The 21,109-nt window shown below is 43.2% G+C and overlaps 1 protein-coding gene across 1 annotated transcript in view; it reads left to right on the top strand.

Moving 5' to 3' along the window:
* Window positions 1-21,109, top strand: part of LOC142312151 (melanopsin-B-like) — a 353,734-nt gene that overhangs the window by 325,167 nt on the left and 7,458 nt on the right. The window contains exon 9 of the mRNA XM_075351056.1: window positions 15,831-15,974. Coding sequence (XP_075207171.1) covers window positions 15,831-15,974 — 144 coding nt within the window. The remainder of the gene's footprint in view (window positions 1-15,830; window positions 15,975-21,109) is intronic.

The following is a 21,109-nucleotide window of genomic DNA, read 5'->3' as shown; positions in this document are numbered from 1 at the left end:
CGCTTGCCCTAAGTTCACTCCCAGGAGACCTGTGTGGAGTGTGTGGGCCCTGGTAGCCGGCGGCAGAGATCGGGGACATGGAAGCCACCGGGCGGCCAGGAGGGTAAGTGTGCCAGCATTCCTGCTGGGAAAAAGGGTTAGGATAGTTTGAGGAAGCCAGTAACATTAATTTTTACAACTGAAGTTTAATGTCTCCTTTAAATCATTCAAAGTCAATATGTATGTATGAAATAATGCTTAATAACTAAGGACACAATTGGGCCAATTCATCAAAACTGAAAAAAGTTACTAAGTAAAAATTTTGAGACTTTTTTCATTTTCATGTCCCTGACTGGAGTATATTTTCTGCCGCAGCCCATGGAGTTGCATGCTACTTGCTAGAGGTTCCAAATTCATTAAGTGGCATTCGCTTCTTAATGATTTTGATTTTGTATAATCTGTCAGACTGGCTCAAGATGAGCTTGCACTACAACAGTTTTGTTGAATCGGCCCAAGTGTGTTTCCCTTTTTTTCCCCCTTTATGAAGATGCAATATTGTAGTTGTACAGATGTATATAATTTTAGCTCTTCCTCAAATAGACCCATATCATCTAGTCGTAATGCTATGTAAATACCTAATGGATCAGGCACCAAGCAGAGACTGCACTGCATGCAGCTTAATGATTGGAGACAACTTCTTGAAGATTCTCCTGTCCACTACAATTAATCAACAGCTGTTAGCTCCTAGCAAAACAACAGTTCATATATTATGACATGCAAGCGTGGATGTGTTAAAAATTAGAAACATGTTCCAGTTTAGACAGAATGTGCAAATATTTTTGAATTTATGAGAAAAGACATAAAGTCAGATTTAATTAAAATTGTATCCTATTTTGTTGAAACATCACGTTACATATAGAAGATATATACACCATTTAACCCCTTCAGGATGCAGCTATTTTGGAGCGTTAGGAAACATTGATTTCTTTCCTTTTATTAATTGTGTTTCTAGCATCATAGCTTTTTTTCTTTATTTTTCCATAGAGATGTGTGAGGGCTAGTTTTTTGGTACATGGTTGATATTTTCATTGGTACTTTTTTGCATATTGGGGCTAGAATTAGAGATTAGCAAATTGACTTTGAGTAAATTTTAATTACGTTTTCCTGGTCTAGCAAATTTGAGCAATTTGCTTATTTGTTTTGCAAGAATTGACCAAAAAATGGACAGCCTCAATTAAAACATTGATATAATATAATAATAAATAAATATACATTGTAACATTGCAAAAATATAATTATTGCATCAGCTAGAAATAGCTCACATGGCCTCATGTGCAGCCCATAACGCCTTCAAGTTATCACACCATATGGTATAGTGCAGCCAGTCAGAAAGGACTATCAAAACAGAGGCAGGGAGTGGTAGTCCATAAATAAGGCCTCATTCACACTTCTGATTTTCCACGTAAGAGAAACATTATTCTGATCAGACTGTGTTGGGAGTTTGATCAGAGTTTGATTAGAGTGTGAAATGAATGGCATGTTTCAAATTAAAAAAGGTTTCTCCACCTTTTCCATTCTGACAGTCCGTGAAAATCGGTCCACACTTGGATGTTATACAAATTTGGTCCGATTTTTTCATGGACCCATTGACTTGCATTTCTGATTTTGACCCAACCTTCAACTCAAAAACAGACACATTTCTACAATGGAAGAAGACTTGTGACACTGGTAACCTGCACACATTCACAGCACCAATGTACTCAATGGGCTGCTCCACTCAGGGTCAAGAGTGCACACTGAAACCCCTGTTTGTAGCACTCCTAGTCCTGCTGCACTGTCCTGCTGTCTCCACCTGGCCATAGGGAGGCACAGCCGGATTCTGCAAGAGTTTAAGGCTACTTTCACACTTGCGTTGAATGGCTTCCGTTGCATTGCGTTGTGTGACGGATGCAACGGATGCGTTGCATATAATGGCACAACGGATGCAACGGATCGTACAAAACAACGGAAAGCTTTTTTTTTTCTTCTTTACAGTTTTACCGGCAGCAGACCTATTGTGAACGATCAGCTGATCATCCGGCGGCCGGGCGCTCAGCTGATCGCTCTCAATAGCCGGCTGCTGGGCGCTCAGATGAGCGCTCTCACATGCCAGCGGCCGGGCGCTCAGCTGAACGTTCGGCCACCAAGAAACAAAATAAAGTTTCTGTGATTTAAAAAAAAAAAAAAATGAGCATGCGCAGTGAAAAATAAAGGTTTCCGCCGCTCAAAAAAAAGTTACATGCTGCGTTCCTTCCGCCCGACGCAGCGTCAAAATAACGACGCTGCGTCGTCCAGCGAATGCAACACTGACACTTGCGTTACAGTGCGTTGTCCATACAAGTCTATGGAGAATAACGCAGTGCATTAACGGACTGCGCTACCCATTCTCCATAGTGACGGATTGCGCTGAACGCAAGTGTGAAAGTAGCCTAACCCTGCTGTGTCCTGCAGGGTTTAGCTTTCCTGTCTTATCTCCTGCTAGCAAGGGATAAATAAGGCAGCTTTTGTTCCTATGGTGCCTGAACTTGGTTCCTACTACTTCCTGTGCCTAATGTTTAATCTAGGTGTTTGCTGTTTTGTCTCTCCAGTCTGTGATCCAGCTTGTTCCATTGTTTTCACCTGATTTCTCTACTCCTGACCTCGACTCTGTATTCGACCCTGTGCTGCATGCCCTGATCATGGATTGTTTGACTATGGCTCTGACCATTCCTTCTGTACCTCAGGTTTGGGAACTGCTCGGTGAGTGGTACCTGGTGACTATCTGCAGCCCAGCCTGTAGTCCCCATCTGAGGCATTAGTGATTACCAGATAGGTGCTTAGTCATGCTCCATGGTAAGCCTGGCAAGTAGAGTAATCCACAACCAACAGTCTTCTCAAGGACAGGAACTCTCAGATCTCATACTTTGCACTGACGAGGTGCAACATCCGTAACACCGTGTCTGCAAATTGATATTCTGGTTTTATTATTATCATAAGTTATATGCTAAGGGTTCATATTGACTTTTAGGATTGCTTCTTCCAATTAATGACACTAGAGTTGAACTCCGCTTCTTCTCTGAAGAGGCAATTTGAATATTTAATTTTAAGCATTGCATGGCTTGCAACATCACACACTATAGTTGTGGTATGAATAGTTGCCAAATTCTAATATTAAAACAGTCAAAATGTGAGTATAATGTAAATGCATAGAAAATACTTGTTACGTGGTTGACGGCTTAGGAAGGAGTTAATGCAGAACCTAAGCGCAACCCGGGGTCCACCGTGCTATGGATGGTAAATAGTAGCTAAGAGCCCAGAGGGCAGAGAAGACAAGAATAGTTCCGGGAAAACTAATAAATGAGTGCACTTGAGTCTATGTTGACTTCACACAGACAAGATGGTAGTGTATAAGAAAGTTACTACAAGTAAAAGGACAGAGCAACAGAGCACAACCTGTGCTGTCATAGTAGAATAAAGAGACAGGAAAAAACACAAATTCAAGCGAGAGTACACACTGGTACTGGAAAAGGAAAATGCAAATTCAATCGACCTGTCCCTATGTAAAGTATTGTATCCTTAGCGCACGCAGTATCCAGAGGGTATCGCAGGCTTAACCAGCACACACTGTATGCTGAGAGTATCGCACACTTACCCAGCATACGGTGTATACTGGGAATATCACACACTTAACCAGTGCATGCAGTATACAAGAACGAAATACAATAGTATAGACAACCTCACACCATGAGGCTTGTTATATAACTTAAGCACCGTCCTAAACAGACTCACACCCAGTCAGCATCAGTGTAGTCCATAGGCCAACCCAGGGATGCCACATCATCAGGACAGCTAACGTCCAATGGCCAATCCTGGGATTCCGTGTCATCAGGACATCTGACATCCAACCACCAATCAGAAAGTGCCACGTCACGCACATGCTCAGTGGCCCAATCTTTGAACTTAGGCTCTGACACAGCACATTCATAATCAGTAGCCTGATTTCTTGACTTAGACGCAGACTGAGCATAATAAGCCCAAGCATGCTCAGTAGTCCGATTCCTGGAATTAGACGCAGACTGAGCACAATCAGTCTGAGCATGCTCAGTGGGCCATTCTCTGGAGTTAGGCTCTGGCTGAACACATCCAGTCCGCACATGCGCAGAGGTCCATTCTCTGAACTTAGGCTCAGGCAACCGGGTAGCCAGCAGAACGTCACGAGGATTAGTCAATCGTTAAGACCGGTGCCTAGGCAGTGTAGTAACCGTGGGGGGCATCTCGGGCAAGGAAGCAGAAGCACTCAAGGGCACTTGGAGTCTGACCCATGAAGGTGGTCAACTCCTGCGCATAACAATACTATAATATAAAAAGAAAGTGCGTATCATTTTTAACATTTCTTTTTTTCAAACACTCTCTTTCCCTTTTAACTTGTGATAAAAAAAAACTGTAAGCAAGATTCCTACATTGGTTGGTAGATACACACTTGAAAATGAAGTTACAGCAACAGTCAACAGTATTGGTGTGGCACATACGGTTGTTAAATAAGGCCAGAAAAACAGTCATGCAGAGCGTTTACTTCTATTGGTATTTCTTACATATATACAGTCAGGGCCAGAAATATTTGGACAGTGACACAAGTTTTGTTATTTTAGCTGTTTACAAAAACATGTTCAGAAATACAATTATATATATAATATGGGCTGAAAGTGCACACTCCCAGCTGCAATATGAGAGTTTTCACATCCAAATCGGAGAAAGGGTTTAGGAATCATAGCTCTGTAATGCATAGCCTCCTCTTTTTCAAGGGACCAAATGTAATTGGACAAGGGACTCTAAGGGCTGCAATTAACTCTGAAGGCATCTCCCTCGTTAACCTGTAATCAATGAAGTAGTTAAAAGGTCTGGGGTTGATTACAGGTGTGTGGTTTTGCATTTAGAAGCTGCTGCTGTGACCAGACAACATGCGGTCTAAGGAACTCTCAATTGAGGTGAAGCAGAACATCCTGAGGCTGAAAAAAAAGAAAAAATCCATCAGAGAGATAGCAGACATGCTTGGAGTAGCAAAATCAACAGTCGGGTACATTCTGAGAAAAAAGGAATTGACTGGTGAGCTTGGGAACTCAAAAAGGCCTGGGCGTCCACGGATGACAACAGTGGTGGATGATCGCCGCATACTTTCTTTGGTGAAGAAGAACCCGTTCACAACATCAACTGAAGTCCAGAACACTCTCAGTGAAGTAGGTGTATCTGTCTCTAAGTCAACAGTAAAGAGAAGACTCCATGAAAGTAAATACAAAGGGTTCACATCTAGATGCAAACCATTCATCAATTCCAAAAATAGACAGGCCAGAGTTAAATTTGCTGAAAAACACCTCATGAAGCCAGCTCAGTTCTGGAAAAGTATTCTATGGACAGATGAGACAAAGATCAACCTGTATCAGAATGATGGGAAGAAAAAAGTTTGGAGAAGAAAGGGAACGGCACATGATCCAAGGCACACCACATCCTCTGTAAAACATGGTGGAGGCAACGTGATGGCATGGGCATGCATGGCTTTCAATGGCACTGGGTCACTTGTGTTTATTGATGACATAACAGCAGACAAGAGTAGCCGGATGAATTCTGAAGTGTACAGGGATATACTTTCAGCCCAGATTCAGCCAAATGCCGCAAAGTTGATCGGACAGCGCCTCATAGTACAGATGGACAATGACCCCAAGCATACAGCCAAAGCTACCCAGGAGTTCATGAGTGCAAAAAAGTGGAACATTCTGCAATGGCCAAGTCAATCACCAGATCTTAACCCAATTGAGCATGCATTTCACTTGCTCAAATCCAGACTTAAGACGTAAAGACCCACAAACAAGCAAGACCTGAAGGCTGCGGCTGTAAAGGCCTGGCAAAGCATTAAGAAGGAGGAAACCCAGCGTTTGGTGATGTCCATGGGTTCCAGACTTAAGGCAGTGATTTCCTCCAAAGGATTCGCAACAAAATATTGAAAATAAAAATATTTTGTTTGGGTTTGGTTTATTTGTCCAATTACTTTTGACCTCCTAAAATGTGGAGTGTTTGTAAAGAAATGTGTACAATTCCTACAATTTCTATCAGATATTTTTGTTCAAACCTTCAAATTAAACGTTACAATCTGCACTTGAATTCTGTTGTAGAGGTTTCATTTCAAATCCAATGTGGTGGCATGCAGAGCCCAACTCGCGAAAATTGTGTCACTGTCCAAATATTTCTGGACCTAACTGTATATTTATTCAATAAATGTTTGTGTACATGCATGTAATATAGTGTGAGTGTGATAAAATACTCTTCTAATACCAATATCTCTGGTGTGCGGCGTCTGTCTTGTCTGCTTCTCACTGATGTCACTGGTCTTCAGACTGGCCATGCTACGTTGACTCAAAAGTCATTTTTACACTGAAAGCCAATGGTATGTTAGAAAAGGTTATATAACTTTCATTATAAAATTGACTCATGCTCATGCATAGCACATAGAAGCATGGCATAGGGCATTGAAGCCAGGCATATTATTGAATGAAATGCTACATTTCAGAGAAAATGTACAGGGACGTAAGCTGAAACTAGTATTGAGCAACTAAGGGATTTTGCATTCTAGACAGAGACCAGTTGTGTTACTGCTCTGTGTTTTCTCATTGACCTTCCCAACACCTTTCTTCTGTCCTCAAGTTGGCGGGAGGATTCTCTTGCTTTAATTTATTATTTTTCGTCTGCACCATGACAAGTATGTTAATTCATCCACCCTACTTTCCCATGAACTGAACTGATCTCCCCTTCTCTCTGATGTGTGTGCTAATACATGGTATGTTAATTCATCCACCCTACTTTCCTAATATATCCGACCTGTTCTCTCTTTGCTTCAATATCTCCCTGGCATGCTCCAGCATCTCATTGTGACCCCCCCCCCCTGTTACCCACATTCCTTTTATGACCTTTGTTTATTTTGCCTATGTGATGCTGCATCTGGCTTCTTTGATTGAGTGATCAAGAGGTTCTTGTTGCACCCCACCCCTTCACAGCTTATTGCACTTGAATATGTATATACTGGGGCAACTAAAAGTCTGCACAAAGACTTTTCGTCTGCACCATGACAAGTATGCACCATGTAAGTATGATGCATTGAATTAGGCCACAATTGGGCTGGATGCGACCGGAAGGTAACTGGATACATAGTCACAGTAAACAATGTTTGTGTTTACCTTCACTTTCACCACTATAATACTTCACTTTCTACTTTCCCCTCTGATCCCTAAACCCAGTAATGAGCTATTCATCTCTCCCGCCATCCTCCCCACCCATCTCACCTTCCCCTCAGATATTTTCCTCCACATTTTACCCAGTGTCTCCAGACACACACGACCATCTCATGGCCTCTCCTGCTCCCACCTACTAACACTCTCACTGCTTCTCCTCACTGCTGGAGATATCTCTCCTAATCCTAGACCTCCACACCACATCCCTATTGTCACTTCAAACCCTCATCCACAACCTATCACAAATTTCCGCAACCTCTCTAACTTCATACCCATCCACCCAGCTCCCGCTCCTCCAGTCCCACTAACAGGAGCTCTATGGAACCCTCACTCTGTCTGCAACAAACTATCCTACATTCATGATCTTTTCATCACTAATAAACTTTCCTTCCTCGCCATCACTGAAACCTGGCTCACCCCCTCTGATAAAGCCTCTCCTGCTGCACTTTCTTATGGCGGTCTCCAACTCTCTCACATCCCCCCGCCCCAACAACAAGCATGGTGGAGGAGTTGGTTTACTCCTGTCCGACCAATGCTCCTTTACACCAATTCCACTACCACCCTCTGTTACTCTCCCATCTTTTGAGGTGCACTCCGTACGCATCTACGCCCCCTCCAACCTTCAACTGGCTGTCATTTACCGCCCTCCAGGCCCAGCCACTGCCTTTTTTGACCATTTCACCACCTGGCTATTACACTTCTTTACTTATTTTCCACCGACATCCCCACCATCATCATGGGTGATTTCAATATCCCTATTGACACTTCCCACTCATCTGTCTCCAAACTTCTAACACTCGCTTCCTTCTTTGGCCCACCCAATTGTCTTCTGCAGCTACTCACAAAAATGGACACACGCTGGACCTCATCTTCACTCGCCTCTCTTCCCTATCTAACCTCTCTAACTCACCTCTCCACCTGTCCGACCACAACCTACTCACATTCTCTTCCCTCTCTTCTCCAAGTACGCAACCCCCCTCCACAAACTTTCACACCCTCGCAGAAATATCAAACACCTTGATTTACACGCACTTTCTCAGTCCCTTCTCCCTCTCACAGACATTGCATTTTTACACGATGCAGATGCTGCTGCAACTTTATACAACACTACAATCTCTACAGCTCTCGAAACAGCTGCCCCCCTCACACACACCAAAACCCGCACAATCAACAGGGGGGACACCACTTATTTCCTATTAAGGGGACCATATGCTCAGTCCATGCAAGGACCATTGGGACGCCCTGAGTGCTATGAGGATCCTCTAGTTTCTGGGTGAGACCATTCCACCTTTTCTTTATATAAAAACAGTGATTTATTGTGACCCAGTGGTAATGAGGTGGTCCTTATCCTGTTGGTAGCTGCCCTGTCTTTGCAGATTTACAGTGGTCAGCTTACCAGACTGTTGTTATCATATAAGAAGTGACCTTCTGGCCGTTTGAACCCCTCTTACATGCTGAGGGGAACTGTGTGTTGTTCTGGCTATTTTAAGATAACATTTTATTTGAGGTTGGGATCTCCGGCTTCTTTTAAGGAATATATTAAAAGTTAAGTTTTACTTCTTGTACCCCGGCTGACTATCCTATTAATTGATGTGGTACTTTACCAGTGGCTAATTCTACAGATAGAAGAGCAACCAAGATTATTAGAGGAATGGGTGGGCTGCAATACCAAGACAGGTTATTAAACTTGGTGGTTATTTAGTTTGGAAAAACAAAGGCTTAGGGGGGATCTAATCCCAATGTATAAACATATGACGGGACAGTACAGAGACCTTTCCAAAGATCTCTTTACACCTAGGCCTGCGACTGGAACACGGGGGCATCCGCTACGTCTTGAGGAAAGAAGGTTTAATCATAATCACAGATGAGGATTCTTTACTGTACGAGCAGTGAGACTATGGAACTCTCTGCCGCATGATGTTGTAATGAGTGATTCACTACTAACATTTAAGCAAAGCCTGGACGCCTTTTTTGAAAAATGTAATATTACCAGTTATGTATATTAGATTTTATGTCAGGGTGTTGATCCAGGGAACTAGTCTGATTGCCGTATGTGGAGTCAGGAAGGATTTTTTTTCCCCATTGGAGCTTGTTTGACACATTGGGGTTTTTTTGCCTTCCTCTGGATCAACATGTTAGGCTACGTACGGGTTGAACTAGATGGACTTAGAGTCTCCCTTCAACCTTAAAAACTATGAAACTATGAAACTATGAAACAGGCAACCCTGGCACACGAGACAAACTAAAGAACTGAGACGGGCTTCCAGAATTGCTGAGTGCAGATGGAAGAAGTCTCATTCCACTGATCACTTCATTGCATATAAAGAGTCCCTCACCACTTTCAAGTCCACACTCACTGCTGCAAAACAAACCTACTTCTCATCCCTCATATCCTCTCTATCTCCCACAACCCTAAACAGCTATTCAACACTTTTAATTCTCTCCTCCGTCCTCCAGCACCACCTCCCTCTCCTCTCATCTCAGCTGAAGACTTTGCCTCTTTCTTCAAGCAGAAGATTGACAACATCAGAGCAAGCTTTCGCCCACAATCACCACGGCCCCTCATCATATCTACTCAGCCCTCTTCCTCCAAATCCAGCTTCTCCACCATGACAGAAAACAATCTTTCCACTCTACTCTCAAGATCACTTCTAACCACCTGTGCACTGGACCCGCTCCCATCGCACCTCATCCCCAACATCACCACAGTCCTCATCCCAGCCCTAACCCATCTCTTCACTCTATCACTAACAAGTGGTGTATTCCCCTCATGCTTTAAACATGCCTCCATTACACCCATCCTCAAAAAGCCCTCCCTTGATCCATCCTCTGTGTCAAACTATCGCCCCATATCCCTTCTCCCCTATGCCTCAAAACTACTGGAAAAGCATGTCCATCTTGAACTGTCCTCGTACCTCTCCTCCTGTTCCCTCTTTGACCAGCTACAATCTGGCTTCTGACCACATCACTCTACTGAAACTGCCCTAACCAAAGTCACCAATGATCTACTAACCGCCAAAGCCAAGCGACACTACTCTATCCTCCTCCTCCTGGACCTGTCCTCTGTCTTCGACACAGTAGACCATTCCCTCCTACTACAGATTCTCTCATCTCTGGGCATCACAGACTTGGCCCTATCTTGGATCTCCTCATACCTAACCGACCGAACTTTCAGCGTCTCCCATTCTCACACCACTTCCTCATCTTGCCCCCATCTGTCGGTGTCCCCCAAGGTTCAGTTCTTGGACCCCTGCTGTTCTCCATCTACACCTTCGGCCTGGGACAGCTCATAGAGTCCCACGGCTTTCAGTATCATCTCTATGCCGATGACACACAGATCTACCTCTCTGGACCTGACATTACCTCTCTACTAACCAAAATTCCCCAATGTCTGTCTGCTATTTCATCCTTCTTCTCTGCGCGATTCCTAAACCTTAACATGGACAAAGCAGAGTTCATTGTCTTTCCTGCTCCTCACTTATCTCCTCCAACAAGCCTTTCCATCAAACTTGATGGTTGCTCACTCTCCCCAGTCTCACAAGCTCGTTGCCTTGGAGTAACCCTCGACTCTGCTCTATCCTTCAAGCCACACATCCAAGCCCTCTTCACCTCATGCAGACTACAACTCAAAAATATCTCCCAAATCCGTGCTTTCCTTAACCAAGAATCATCAAAAATATTAGTGCATGCCCTCATCATCTCCCGCCTCGACTACTGCATCCTCCTGCTCTCTGACCTCCCTTCCAACACTCTTGCACCCCACCAATCTATCCTAAACTCTGCAGCCCGCTTAATCCAGCTCTCCCCTCGCTATTCCCCAGCCTCGCCACTCTACCAATCCCTTCACTGGCTTCCCATCGCCCAATGACTCTAGTTCAAAACATTAACCATGACATACAAAGCCATCCACAACCTGTCTCCTCCCTACATCTGTGACCTAGTCTCCCGGTACCTACCTGCACGCAACCTCAGATCCTCACAAGATCTTCTTCTCTACTCCTCTCTTATCTCCTATTCCCACAATTGCGTACAATATTTTTCCCATGCCTCCCCCATACTCTGGAACGCTCTACCTCAGCATATCAGACTCTCCCCTACCGTGGAAAGCTTCAAGAGGAACCTCAAGATCCACCTCTTCCAACAAGCTTACAACCTACAAAAGCCCTCAGTCCAGTACACGACTGCGCAACCAGCTCTGTCCTCACTTATTGTACCATCACCCATTCCCTGTAGACTGTGAGCCCTCGCGGGCAGGGTCCTCGCTCCTCCTATGCCAGTCTGTTTTGTACTGTTAATGATTGCTGTACGTACACCCTCTTTCACTTGTAAAGCGCCATGGAATAAATGGCGCTATAATAATAAACAATAATAATAATAATAATAAATATTCTACTTTTTCCCCATTTGTACATATGCTTTAGCTTCCTCCCCTTGCGCCCCATTACCTCTGCACATTCTCCCTCTCTTGGGTAATTGTGCATAGCGGCCTCTTCTCAGGTTCCTTAGTAGGTACGAGAAACTACTCGATGGCCTTTTTCAGGTAGCCAGGTCAGAATTTGTGTTTTTAAGTTGTGTGGCTAGGGATCTTCTAGTCTGTAGAGAAATCAGTAGGATGTTAGTGCAGCTGATGTGTTGTAGACTTTTTTCTAACTTTACCTGTTTTTAAGACAGGTATGTGTAAAACAGAGGTAAAACATCAGATTGCACTCAGACTAATGTTAATCTATTGAACCATGCACATGTCTGATTTTTTCCTCAAACAGCCCGTGAGTGGGAAAAAATGACTGCATGTCCGAGTTTGATCCGATTACCAGGTTGTACTTGGCTATGCAAGTCAATCGGTTTATAGAAAACATTGGACTGTACTCAAGTGACATTGTGTACTGATTACCGTGGATTGCCACAATGGATAAAATGGAGACTTTTTTTTCTCCATCTTCTCTTTATCTGAGGGCATTGGATGACACTATATTTACACTCTGATAAAACTCTTATCAGATTTTGATCAGTGACATTTGCATAATTGATTCAATTATCTCGGATCAGAGAATCTTCAGTTGGCTGCAAGAGAATTTTAACCCCTTCATCCCTAGCCTGTTTTTACCTTAATGACTTGGCAAAATTTTAAAATTCTGACCAGTGTCATTTTATGAGATACTAATTTTGGAACGCTTCAACATATACAGCGTTGGACTGGCTACCAGAGGAATCTCCAGTTATACCAGGCCTGGCCGCGGTTACCTGCACTGAACTCTGGAGCTCTCACCTGAGCTCCGGAGTGCAGCCTGGACTGAACTGCGAGTGCCGAGTGATTGATTCCCTGGCGATTGCGGTTCAGTTCATGACAGCTGCAAACAGGACGGGCTGCACTTTGGAGCTGTCACCTTCGGAGCTATAACTTAAGCTGAGCTCCTGGCAGACTGGCAGTGATTGTGCGGGCACAGCTCCTATGCTCACATGATCGCCATGACATAAGCTTACATCATTTTGCAGTAAACCCATCCTGACTATAATGCAATCTTACGTCAAGTATTGTGAGGGGATAAATAAAGCTACATATGTTAGCGCATGTCAATGTGACTTTTACATTAGGGAGTCATATCACAAATATATCATGGGATCACATCTATTAACCTAAAATCTTGCTATTACCAATAAGACTTCTGCTATAGAAGTTGAATCATGATGGAATCAGTGGAACTTTTTGTACAGAGATAAATTCATGACTATCTTTGGACCTTAATCTTGGGGGGAATAGTAAGGATTAAGATGGTGTGCTGATGTCTTGCCCACAGTTTAAGGCAGGGGTCAGGAACCTTTTTGGCTAAGAGAGCCGTAAACGCCACATATTTTGAAATATAATTCCGCGAGAGCCGTACAATATGTTTAAAGGGCCATTGACAGATCAATCGCTCCAATGTTCACTTAGTACAGCAAGGAATGCTCCTCCCTGCTGTATAAAGCCACAACTGGACTGAAACAATGGTAATTAGCAGTAAAAAAATCAAATAAATAACTTACATTGTGAACTTGCGATGCATGACATCAGTCCAGCAGTCTGGCTTCTTCTTTTTCCTGCGCATGACTGGAAGCTGGCATTCTTCCCACCTGATGCTGAGAGAATGCCAGCTTTGAGGCATTCGCAGAAGAAAGAAGCTGGAATATTGGACATGTCACACAACGCATTGTCAGTTATGTCAATTATCTATTTTTTTATTTTACAGCGAATTATTGTTTAGGTCCAGCGGTGGCTTAGTGCAGCAGAGAGGAACACTCCTTTGTGTACTAAGTGACCGCTGGAGCAATTGTATCTGTCAGTGGCCCAGACACCCTGCTTCCCATACAGCCTGCACCCCCCATATCACACACACACACTGCTCCCCATACAGCCTGCACCCCCCATATCCCACACACACACACTGCTTCCCATACAGCCTGCACCCCCCAGATCTCACACACTACACCCCCATATGTCACATACCCTGCTTCCCATACAGCCTGCACCCCCCCCATATCACACACACACTGCTCCCCATACAGCCTGCACCCCCCATATCACACACACACACTGCTCCCCATACAGCCTGCACCCCCCATATCCCACACACTACACCCCCATATGTCGCATACCCTGCTCCCCATACAGCCTGCACCCCCATATCACACACACTACACCCCCATATCTCACACACCCTGCTTCCCATACAGCCTACACCCCCATATCTCTCACACCCTGCTTCCCATACAGCCTGCACCCCCCATATCACACACACACACACTGCTTCCCATACGGCCTGCACCCCCCATATCCCACACACACACACACTGCTTCCCATACAGCCTGCACCCCCCAGATCTCACACACTACACCCCCATATGTCACATACCCTGCTTCCCATACAGCCTGCACCCCCCATATCACACACAATACACCCCCATATCTCACACACCCTGCTCACATATCTCACCCTGCCTGTACCCCAACTTACCCCTCTCAAACACTCTGCACCCCTTCACATGCTTCTGTCACAGTCTGCAGCCCTCATATGCCCCTCACCCTGCAGCCCCCCTCACCCTCATGTCCCCTCTTTTCTTATTACCAGTCATGTGTCCAAATCTCCTTCAGGATTCAGTTCTCTTGCTTTCTGCCCGGCATCCTGTGTCTCCTCCCACACAGTCACATGGGCGTGACATCATCGCAGGTCCTGCAGGATGGAGATTCCGTCTGCTGTGCAGGTCAGGACAAGCACTCCTGCAGCTCAGACACGGCTGGTGGCCTCTCCAGGTCAGGGGCCCCTCTACTGACACTGGGCTCCCCTGACTCACAGTTCGGCCACTACACAGCAGCACTACACATAGACGCAGAGTGGCTGCCGGGCCCCTATGTGTACTAGTGCCGCTGTGTAGTGGCCGGCCTGTGAGTCAGGGGAGCCCAGTGTCAGTAGAGGGGCGGCTCACTTCTCGTTCCCCCGCTGATCCGGTCTCCTCGGCGCATCGTCCATTGCTGTCGCTCGCTGACCTCTCAGCAGGCGCGCAGTGATGACGTCACCGCGCTCGCTGCACAGCTGTCAGAAGAACGCCGACAGTCACAGCGGGGAGAATGATAAGAGAGAGAGCGCGCCGCTCACTCTCTCATCATTGCTCTCAATTGTATCGGCACCTGCGATGCCGATGCAATTGAAAGCTCGATCCTCGGCGGGGGGCGGTGACAGCGCGGCCACCGGGCCCCCCTGAGTAGCCGGGTGCTGGCGCCGGCCCTGATCCTTCCCATAGACAGGTAGGAGCCCTGTCTGCGAGCCAGATACGGCCATCAAAAGAGCCATATCTGGCTCGCGAGCCATAGGTTCCCGACCCCTGGTTTAAGGGTAAAATAACCATTTTTGTAAAAACTGCTTTCTGTAAGGTAAAACATTTCCCTGCCTATTTAAAAACACAGAAAGAATCAGCTATGATGCCATACTGGCTGTTTGTATACTTTTTTGCTTTCACTCTTGTTCAGGATATGTGGTATGTTAAGGCCATATTCCTATAAGGTCAGACACAGCCATTACACAGTACATAGCAGGGACGCTTTTATAAGATAATCTGAGCACAAGAACTTTAAAAAACAAAATGTTAAATTGTGGTACTTATTTATTTCAAAATCCTTTCATGAAAATGAACTTTGTGGCACCACCTCTTTAACTAAGGTTCAAAATCATGTGAACGGTGAATGACATAGAAATTCAAAGAAGTCATTTGTGCCATGCATTGTCTTCCCAACAACATAATGCTTCTTAAAATTAAAACACATCTTGCCTTTAAATTACTTTTTTCAGAATTAATTATTTTAACATTTTGTCTGGTAGACACCAGTGTGAAAAATGTGCAGTGGGAACGGTTTTAAACAACTTAAACTTCATTGATTTATAAATGGTATGGTATTCTTACGTGATTGTCAACCCATAGTAGGTAGAACATGTAGAACTTAGCCAACATGTCAGCTAGCGTATTAATAATTATTGATAAATAATAGAAAACATCCGTGCTAGTTCACAATTGTTATTTTATATTTAGGTGTTAAGTGATGTTGAGCACGAAGCTGTACACAAGAATATGTGCTTTCAAAGAAGCAGTTCGTTTTCTTCCAGTCAAATCCAAGAACAAAAGGGAGAGATTCTTCCGAAGGCGTGGAGCTGCAATGCTTTACCTGAAGGAAAGGTATAGAAAAATCATTTTGTATCAAGAACGCACCAAATTATTCATTAGAGATTTCATCCACACTGACATTATAGCATCACATATCCAATAAGTGTTGATAATCTCTCATTCCACCACATCCCACATTGATCTATTAGACATTTAGTGATTGTAAAGTGCAAAGAATGGAACTGACTTCAAGTTATAATGCAATTCAAAAGTATTATTAATTATAGAAAATCTTCGATTTCAGATGAATTAATTCATTATGGTTTTAAATTTTGGTGTAGGGGTGTATCTAGGGGAAGGCATGCAGAGCATTTGCCCTGTATGCAGCTAGGAGGAGACCGTCCAATGGCCTGATGCAGCAGAATTTTACAGCTGAATTGTGGTGCCACATGAACTATGCAACGTCACAACTACATCGCATAGGAGGTGGACGATGGCAAACTCTACAGGAGTTCTATTGAGGGAGACCAAAGTATAGGGGGTGAGGAAACGACTGTGTAGGGGGGAGAGAGGGAGAAGGAGACAGTATGGAGGGGGTGAGGAGACACCAGTAAGGGTTTGAGGGACTGTGGCTAAATGTGTGAACAGATGACCGTATAGCAAGGGAGAAAAATGTGTGAGGAGATGACAGTATAAGGGAGGGGGTAAATGTGTAAGGAGATGACAGTATGCGGTGAGGGAGTAAATAATTGAAGAGATGACAGTATACGGGGGAGGGTGTAAATGTGTGAGCAGACAACATTATGGGGGGAGTTGGTAAATGTGTGAGGGAAGATTCAATTTCCTGTGCTGCATTGGCAGTGAATGTTTAATGGAGCTGAAATACCTGCAGTTTTCTTTAGGTTAGGGAATCTTGAGAGTAAAGGAGAAGTGTTTGAGCAGGCAGTATGGGGAGAGATAAATGTGGAGGAAGGGAATGTGTGAAAAAAAGAGTATTGAAAGTGATGAGGTAATATGTAGGGAGACGGTATGAGGAGTGGGGGATTGTCCGAGGAGACAGTATGGAGAGGGGGAACGTGTGAGGAGACAGATTGTAGATTTGGAAGTGAGAGGAGGAATGTGGGATGAGAGAGTATGAGGTGTGGGGATACTGTGTGAGGGAAGTATGAGGAGGGTGTGGAGAAATATGTGAGGATGCAGTATGAAGAGAATATGTGAGGTGACAGTAGGAGTAAGAAATATGTGAGGATGAGTAGGTGGGAGCATAATGGGACAGTATAGAGGAGAAAAGTTTAAGGGACAGTATGGGGGGAGAAAAACGTGAGGAGGTATAGTCTAGAGACTGGGTAGTGTGGGTGTAGTATAGAGAGGGGGAAGCATAGGGAGACAGTGTGAGGGTACAGCATGCAGAGCGGAGGAGTGTGAGGAAGGGGCACAGTATAGAGACTATTTACTGTAGCAAGGAGTTGGGGACACAGTGTGAGCAAATAGTGTTAAAGGTATGGAAAAAAGAGGACAATGAGGTGGCTATAGTATATCACGAAAGTGAATACACTCCTCACATTTTTCTAAATATTTTATTATATTTTTTCATGAGATAAAACTGAAGATATGACAATTTGATACAATGTAAAGTAGTCAGTGTATAGTTTGAATAACAGTGTACCCTAACTCAACACACATCCATTACTGTATATACCGCTGGCAACAAAATTACACACCTAAGTGAAAATGGACAAATTGTGCCTTACTAGCCATTTCCCCCATGTCATGTAACGCATTAGTATTACAAGGTCTCAGGTGTAAATGGGGAGCTTGTGTATTAAATTTTTGTTTTCTGGATCACACACTCTCTTATACTGGTCACTGGAAGTTCCACATGGTACCTCATGTCTGTCAAAGAATTCTCTGTGGATCTGAAAAAAAGAATTGTTGCTCTACATAAAGATGGCAAAGGTTATAAAAAGATTGTCAACACCCTGAAACTGAGCTGCAGCACTTTGGCTAGGACCATACAACAGTTTAGCAAGACAGCTTCCACTCAGAACACACCTCCAAGTCGACCACTGTGACCAATACATTGTTAAAGAAACTAAGGGTATAGGTGCTTGACTGGCCAAGTATATGTGGGGCATGCTCAAACGGAAGGCGGAGGAGCACAACGTTGCTAACATTCACAAGCTCCATGATGTCATCTTGGAGGAGTGGAAGAGGATTCCAGTGGCAACCTGGGAAGCTCTAGTAAACTCCATGCCCAAGAGAGTTACGGCAGTGCTTGAAAATAAAGGTGGACACAAAAAATAGACAATTTGGGCACAATTTGGCCATTTTCAGTTATAGGTGTACTCACTTTGTTACCAGGGGTTTAGAAATTAATGGCTGTGTTGAGCAATTTAGAGCAGTGTTCCCCAATTCCAGTCCTCACGGACTATCAACTGTGCATGTTTTCGTTAGTATTGCGCAAGTGATAATTTAATCAATTGCACAGGTGATGATTCCAACAACTGTGCAATGCTAAGAAAATCCTGAAAACATGCACTATTGGAGAGCCTTGAGGACTGGAGTTAGGGAACACTGGTTTAGAGGCCACACTAAAATTACCCTGTTATACAATCTGTGCACCGACTACTTTATATTGTATAAAAATTTCATATCATTATTGTTGTCACATGAAAATATATAAAATGTTTTCAAAATTGCGAGGGGTATATTCGCTTTTGTAATGTACTGTATGTTCCATAAAAGGGACAGTGTGGGTGTCATATTTAGGCAGGGAGCACAGGGAGCAGCAATTATTCAGGGGCACAGTCATAAACTGTCTTTGTGAAAAGTCAACATGATATATGGTCAAGATGGAGAAAAAAAGAAAGAACAACTCCAGGCAAAGAAAATGTCACCTGTTAGGTACCTGGATGTAAGTAAATAAATGTTTATTTGTGATACTGCCTGTGTCTCTCAGTACTGTGGTTCCTGTATGGTCCACAGACTGATGATGACTGGTAAAAAAGTGCAGTATCTGTTTACCATTAGTAAGGACAAAGTGGGAATTGTGGGTTTATGCACTACAATTATGTATTGGGCTGACCTGACAGTAACATTGATCACTTTACTAAGTTTGGTGATGTATTCATGTACCATTGGTGGTTTTGGTGCTGTATTCCTATGTAGATGGTAGTTCTGGTGATTTTTTTTTTCCTGTATTGATGGAGGTTATGGTGATGTTTTCCTTTACTCATGGTAATTCTGGTGATATGTTTCTGTACTGATGGTGGTTTGTGGTCTGCATTCATGTACTGATGTTGGGTTTGGTGATGTATTGATATGCTTCTGGTGATGTATTTCTGTATTGTTGGTGGTTCTGGAAATATATTTCTATACTGATGGTGGGTCTAGTGATGTATTTCTGTACTGATGGTGGTTCTTGTGACGTATTAATGTATTGATGGTGGTTCTGGTAATGTATTTTTGTAATAATAATAATACTTCTGGTAAAGTATTTATGTATTGATGGTGCTTCTAGTGATGTATTTTTGTACTGTTGGTGCTGCTGGTAATGTATTTCTGTACTGACTGTGGATGTGATTATATATTTCTGTATAAAGGGAGGTTCTAATGAGGAATTTTTGTACTAATGGTATATTCATGTACTGCAGACATCTGAATCCTCACAGCGTGCGCACTGCACACTGTTACGATTCTCTGTTTTCAACATCAGAGCAGGAGGTTACATAACTACAAGAATGCGATATTCATTTGTATTGAGAGAGGCAGCTCATGTCTAGTCAGAATGTAGCTGGAAGTATGAAAATCACATACTTGGGACCATATGATGACCTACTCTTGCTGTCAGCATGGGAGAATCCTGACAGTGTGCGGAAATCATGTTGTGAGGATTTAGAATTCTAAAATCACATTGAGTGACTATAATAGTCTAGGAAAACTCCTGACCTAAATCCTTTTGAGAATCTGTAGAAAGACTTAAAAATTGCTGTTGACAGACGCTCTCCATCCAATATCACTGAGCTAGAGCTGTTTTGCAAAACAAAATGGTCAAAAATGTCACCCTTTAGCTGTGCAAGCTGGTAAAGACATACTCCAAAAGACTTGCAGCAGTGATTGCAGTGAAAGGTGGTCCTACAAAGTATAGACATAGTGGGATGAATACAAATGCGCGTTACAATTCCTATTGACCTGTATTGTAAAGTATGCAGAATCCGCAGAGCGGAAGCCACCTGAAGAATGGTCAAGTCACTTCTTTTAGCCTCTTGGTGTCTTTTGAAACCTGAAGTGGCTATAAAAAGTTTAAAAGCCTTAACATATGAACAGCAAAGGTTTTTGTTTTTTTACACAGCAGTGCATATATTCATTCTTTTAAGTGTTTTCAGAGTTTTGGTGTAAACACACCTTAAAAAATTTCTATCAAATCCTTTTTGTTCGTTTCTACTAGACTGATACTTCCAAGTATATATTCATGATTATAAAGCAAATATTGTATTAAAAAAATGACACGACATAGTAAACATATTTTAGGACATGTGCACACGTATTTGGTGAGTTTTTTTATCTCAGTATTTTTAATCCATAATCAGTAGTGGGTAAAATATCCAAAAGTGATGTACATGTTTCTATTATACTGACTCTTCCACTCCTGGTTTTGATTTACAAATACTGAGGGAAAAAAACTCACCAAATACTCAAGGTGTGCATGTGGCCTTCAAGATTTGTTTTAGAAAACGCATTTCTATATACCCACTTAAGGAATTATGAGTTAATAGTTTGAGTTTTCATGTTCAGGCTTTTTTAAAAAAACCTTTCACCAAATTTTTCATGATGAACAGGACACAGAATATAATGATGGTTGCACAGCGGGATGAAGCGTTTTAATTTTTTGTTTTGCTTTTTTAATTTTGCCTCTCCATTGTGAATATACATTATTTGCAATCAAAATATTTGGCCTCTTATAAGTTAGTTTTCAATAAGTCCAAGTAGGGGTTATTAGAGAGTTTTCACCAGGAGTGTGTACTTCTCTCCCCTGTATGATGACAATTTTTAATAGTGTTTATGCAACTGTAGTATGTATCTCTATCTGACGGGTGGAAGTCACATCTTAGAGAAATATAAGGCAGCAATATACAAATTTTGACAGCATCGATGCTTGTCTAGGGGCTGTCATCAAAATCTTAGTGAGTTTCAGGTACTAAAATTGC

This window comes from Anomaloglossus baeobatrachus, chromosome 1 (assembly GCF_048569485.1).
Source record: "Anomaloglossus baeobatrachus isolate aAnoBae1 chromosome 1, aAnoBae1.hap1, whole genome shotgun sequence".
NCBI classification, from domain to species: Eukaryota; Metazoa; Chordata; class Amphibia; order Anura; family Aromobatidae; genus Anomaloglossus; species Anomaloglossus baeobatrachus.
Note: the sequence above shows the minus strand (reverse complement) of the source record. Positions and strands in the feature narration are given on the sequence as shown.